This window comes from Muntiacus reevesi, chromosome 3, assembly GCF_963930625.1.
Source record: "Muntiacus reevesi chromosome 3, mMunRee1.1, whole genome shotgun sequence".
NCBI classification, from domain to species: domain Eukaryota; kingdom Metazoa; phylum Chordata; class Mammalia; order Artiodactyla; family Cervidae; genus Muntiacus; species Muntiacus reevesi.
This window is the reverse complement of record NC_089251.1, coordinates 12,474,497-12,480,133: the sequence shown is the minus strand read 5'-3', so window position 1 is coordinate 12,480,133 and position 5,637 is coordinate 12,474,497. Positions and strand designations below refer to the sequence as shown.

General features: G+C 43.8%; 1 protein-coding gene across 1 annotated transcript; it reads left to right on the top strand.

Moving 5' to 3' along the window:
- The first annotated feature begins 643 nt into the window (after positions 1-643).
- LOC136163914 (putative olfactory receptor 1F2) lies at positions 644-5,413 on the top strand. Its single transcript, XM_065928742.1, has 2 exons — positions 644-700; positions 4,475-5,413. The coding sequence occupies exons 1-2, from the start codon at positions 644-646 to the stop codon at positions 5,411-5,413; spliced, it is 996 nt and encodes a 331-aa protein (XP_065784814.1).
- The last annotated feature ends 224 nt before the right edge of the window (positions 5,414-5,637 follow it).

Below are 5,637 nucleotides of genomic sequence, written 5' to 3'. Positions count from 1 at the left end.
GACATTTCACTACCTACAACCCCAAGATGCAGGCAGTGACCTGGACTCAACAACAACTATGCAGCCTATTTCATTAAAAATGGCAAAAATAATAATAGATCATATTCATTGAGCACTTACTATGTGTCAACTTTGATCTAAACATTATATATTTTTTGTCAAATTTAATACTTCTTACCACGTTCTGTGGGCTTCCCAGGTGTCACAGTTGTAAAGAATCAACCTGCCAATGCAGGAGATGCAAGAGACCCAGGTTCAATCCCTTGGTTGAGAGAAGGAAATGGCAACCCAATCAGTACTTTTTCCTGGAAAATTCTATGGATAAAGAAGTTTGGTGGGCTATAGTCCTTGGGGTCGACAGAACCGGACACAACTGAGTGATGGAGCATATACATTGCCACTCTATGTAGTAAACTCTATCATTATCCCATTTAAGCCAATGAGGAAATTGAAGCTGAAAAAACTGATGACTTTCTCAAGATCTCATCAAGATTAAAGAGTGAGAAAATTCTGTCAGACTCCAGAGGTATTTATTCATTACCCTAAACAAACATGGCATGGATACCTGCTGCCACTGACTGACCTAGCATTCTTCCTCCACAACATTGTGGTTCATTCCAATAGCACATCCTGACTGCACATCATGAATTCTGAAGAAATTGCAACCAATACAGTTCGGATTCTTCAACCATCCTGTCAGGTAGGTTATTATCTGTATCTGATAGAAGCAAGGCAAAACTCAACGGGAATAAAAATTTCACAAAGATTAAAAGGCATGTGATGAGCAGACCAGTACAGCAGATCCTCTAGGGCTTTTGCACCACATCCTGTGTCCCAGGTTCACATTTCATCACCTGGTACTAAAATGACAGTAAGATCACTGTCCTTAGGAGCATCCTGCCCTCCACATATGTTATCTCAGTTATATTTTCAGTGAGTCTGTGCAGAAGAATGTATACTTTTGAACTGTGGTGTTGAAGAAGACTCTTGAGAGTCCCTTGGACAGCAAGGAGATCCAACCAGTCCATCCTAAAGGAAATCAGTCCTAGGTGTTCATTGGAGGGACTGATGTTGAAGCTGACTTATTGGAAAAGACCCTGATGCTGGGAAAGATTGAGGGCAGGAGAAGAAGGGGACGACAGAGGATGAGATGTTTGGATGGTATCACCAACTCAATGGACATGGGTTTGGGTGGACTCTGGGAGTTGATGATGGACAGGGAGGCCTGGCATGCTGCAGTTTGTGGGATTGCAAAGAGTCGGACACGACTGAATGACTGAACTGAAGCAGTTGCATGTGGTGCAAAACAGGAGACAGAGATTCAGTGTAAAGTAATTAACCAAAGACAGATTGAGCATAGGGAACAGAGAAAACATTCCTATCCCACACCCAAATGTCAAAGCTCAGATATTAAAACATAAAATGTTGATGAGCAGGTTGATGATGAGAATCAGTTCACTCAGCCATGTCCAACTCTTTATGACACTATGGACTGCATCACACCAGGCTTCCCTGTCCATCACCAACTCCCAAAACTTGCTCAAGCTCATGTCCATTGAGTCGCTGATGCCATCCAACCATCTCATCCTTTGTCTTTCCCTTTCCCTCCTGCTTTCAGTCTTACCCAGCCTCAGGGTCTTTTCACATGAGTCAGATCTTTGCATCAGGTGGCCAAAGTATTGGAGTTTCAGCTTCAGCATCAGTCATTCCAATGAATATTCAGGACTGATTTCCTTTAGGATGGACTGGTTGGGTCTCCTGGCTGTTCAAGGGACTCTCAAGAGTCTTCTCCAACACCACAGTTTAAAAGCATCAACTGTTTGGCACTCAACTTTCTTTATGGTTCAACTCTCACATCCATACATGACTATTGGAAAAACCATAGCTTCGACAACACGGACCTTTGTTAGCTAAGTAATGTCTCTGCTTTTTAATATGTTGTCTAGGTTCATCATAGCTTTTCTTCCAAGGAGCAAGTGTCTTTTAATTTCATGGCTGCAGTCACCATCTGCAGTGATTTTGGAGCCCCCCAGAATTGAAGTCTCTTATTATTTCCATTGTTTCCCCACGTATTTGCCATGAAGTAATGGGACCAGATCCCATGATCTTAGTTTTCTGAATGTTGAGTTTTAAGCCAACTTTTTCATTCTCCTCTTTCAATTTCATCAAGAGGATCTTTACTTCTTCTTCGCTTTCTGCTGTAAAGGTAGTATCATCTGCGTATCTGAGGTTATTGATATTTCTCCCAGAAATCTTGATCCCAGTTTGTGCTTCATCCAGGCTGGCATTTCACATGATGTACTCTGCATATAAGTTAAATAGGCAGGGTGACAATATACAGCCTTGACATACTCCTTTTCCTATTTGGAACCAGTCTGTTGATCCATGTCTTGTTCTAACTGTTGCTTCTTGACCTGCATACAGATTTCTCAGGAGGCAGGTCAGGTGGTCAGGTTTTCCCATCTCTTGAAGAATCTTCCACAGTTTGTTGTGATCCACTCAGTCAAAGGCTTTAGTGTCATCAATAAAGCAGAAGTACATGTTTTTCTGGAACTCTCTTGCTATTTTGATGAAACAACAGATCTTCGCAATTTGATTTCTGGTTCCTCTGCCTTTTCTACATCCAGCTTGAACATCTGGAAGTTCTCAGTTCATGTATTATTGAAGCCTGGCTTGGAGAATTTTGAGCATTACTTTGCTAGCACGTGAGATGAGTGCAATTGTGCAATAGTTTGAACATGCTTTGACAATGCCTTTCTTAGGGATTGGAATGAAGACTGAGCTTTTCCTGTCCTGTGGCCACTGCTGAGTTTTCCAAATTTGCTGGCATATTGAGTGCAGCACTTTCACAGCACCTCCTTTTAGGATATGAAAGAGCTCAACTGGAATTCCATCACCTCCACTAGCTTTGTTTGTAGTGATACTTCCTAAGGCCCACTTGACTTCACATTCCAGGATGTCTGGCTCTAGGTGAGTGATCACACCATTGTGATTAGCTGATCTGTGAAGATCTTTTTTTGTATAGTTCTGTGTATTCTTGCCACTTCTTAATATCTTCTGCTTTTGTCAGGTCCATACCATTTCTGTCCTTTACTGTGCCCATCTTTGCATGAAATGTTCCCTTGGTATCTCTAATTTTCTTGAAGAGATCTCTAGTCTTTTCCATTCTATTGTTTTCCTCTATTTCTTTGCATTAATCACTGAGAAAGGCTTTCTTATCTCTCCTTACTATTTTCTGGAACTCTGCATTCAAATAGGTATATCTTTCCTTTTCTCATTTGCCTTTCACTTCTGTTTTCTTCTCAGCTATTTGTAAGGCCTCCTCAGACAACCATTTTGCCTTTTTGCATTTCTTTTTCCTAGGGATGGTCTTGATCATCCTCCTGTACAGTGTCACCAACTTCCATCCACAGTTTTTCAAGCACTCTGTCTATCAAACCTAATCCCTTGAATCTATTTATCACTTCCACTGTATAATCGTAAGGGATTTTATTTCTATCATACCTGAGTGGTTTAGTGGTTTTCCCTACTTTCTTCAGTTTAAGTCTGAATTTGGCAATAAGGGGTTCGTGATCTGAGCCACATTCAGCTCCCAGTCTTATTTTTGCTGACTGTGTAGAGCTTCTCCATCTTCAGCTGCAAAGAATATAATCAATCTGATTTCGATGTTGACCATCTGGTGAGGTGCATGTGTAGAATCTTCTCTCGTGTTGTTGGAAGAGGGTGTTTGCTATGACCAGTGCATTCTCTTGGCAAAACTCTGTTAGCCTTTGCCCTCCTTCATTTTGTATTCCAAGGCCACATTTGCCTGTTACTCCAAGTTATCTCTTGACTTCCTACTTTTGCATTCCAGTCCCCTATGATGAAAAGGACATCTTTTTTGGGTATTGAGAATGATGTGCCCTTAATGAAAAGTTGCTTTTTAGTTCACAGGGTTCTCATAATGACACCAACTCACTGATAGGGTCTTTACAGGAAAGGGGGCCATAGTACTCCCGGCACAGAGACCCCTATGTCTCATCTGGCTCCTCTCTGAAGAAATTAACCCTCCTTCCATCTCCCTCAGTATGTGCTCAACACTCAGACTAGCCCACTAGTATATGCATGAACCCAAAATGAGCTCTACAATAAGACAGTGAAATTTAAAGGGCTATTCTATAGTTTCCAAGGGTTTATTTTGAAAAGATTCTTCCTGGTGAATCCCAGTTCAGTCTCATTCAGACCACCCGTGGGGAAATCCTGCCACATTACAGGAGTGTAGAACCCAGACTACATCTCTACCCTGATGTCTCCTCATCAGATTCCACAGTCCTCCTATTTGTACATATTTGCAAACCACCATTTACACCTACTAGAGAATGCCAATCAGTTCCTCAAGAAATAGAGAAAAATGGACCAAAGTTCATGGACTCTGTAACACTGAGAGCCTATCTTTGTTTAAATAAGATTCTGTCCCAATTTCTCTGTTTTTGAGGAAATTAGAAACCGAACCAGCATCTCTGACTTCCTGCTCCTGGGCTTCTCTCAGCACCCAGAGCAGCAGCCTCTCCTGTTTGGGCTCTTCCTGGCCGTGTACCTGGTCACCGTGCTGGGGAACCTGCTCATCATCCTAGCCATCAGCTCTGACACCCGCCTTCATACCCCCATGTACTTCTTCCTAGCCAACCTGTCCTTCACCGACACCTGCTTCTCCTGCACCATCGTCCCCAAGGTGCTGCTCAACATCCACACACAGCACTACACCATCTCCCACACTGGGTGCCTCGTGCAGATGTTCTTCTTCATGGAATTGACTCTGCTGGATGACTTCCTGCTGGCTGTGATGGCCTATGACCGCTACGTGGCCATCTGCCTTCCTCTCCACTACACCACCATCATGGGGCCCCAGCGCTGCCTGCTGCTGGTCGCCACATCCTGGCTCAGCTCCCACCTCCTGGCCTTCTCTCTCTGCCTCCTCATGTCTCAGTTCTCCTTCTGCGCCTCCCATACGATCCCACACTTCTTCTGTGATGTACCCCCACTCCTGAAACTTGCCTGCTCAGACACTCGCATCTTTCAGGTCACCATGCTAACTGAAGCTGTTCCCTCGGGTCTGATTCCTCTCACCTGTGTCGTAGTGTCATATGTCCACATCATCCTCACCGTTCTGAGGATCCCATCTCCTGGGGGGAAGCACAAAGTCTTCTCTACCTGCGGCTCTCATCTAACAGTGGTCACTCTCTTCTATGGGACACTCTTTCTGGTGTATTTCCAGCCCTCATCCTCCTACTCAGCAGACACTGGGATGGCAGCATCTGTGGTGTACACGATGGTCACCCCCATGCTGAACCCCTTTATCTACAGCCTGAGGAACAGACACATGAAGGGAGCTTTGTGCAGGTTCTTCTGTTGGGGAAAATGTTCTACTCAGTAAAGGTCCTGTCCCAGATTAAAAGCACAGACTAATCACCTGCTTCCTAGACATCTTCACTGTAACTTTGAAAAACTCAGGTTCAAAGCAGGTTGGGTTCAGTATCACAAATGAGTTTAAAGATGGAGAATGCCTAACCTGGATGGACTGGAATACAATCATCTAGCCAAGGACAGGGACAAAGCCTGGGAATGAGGTGACCAGCAGTCCCTGCAGGTGACTTGATT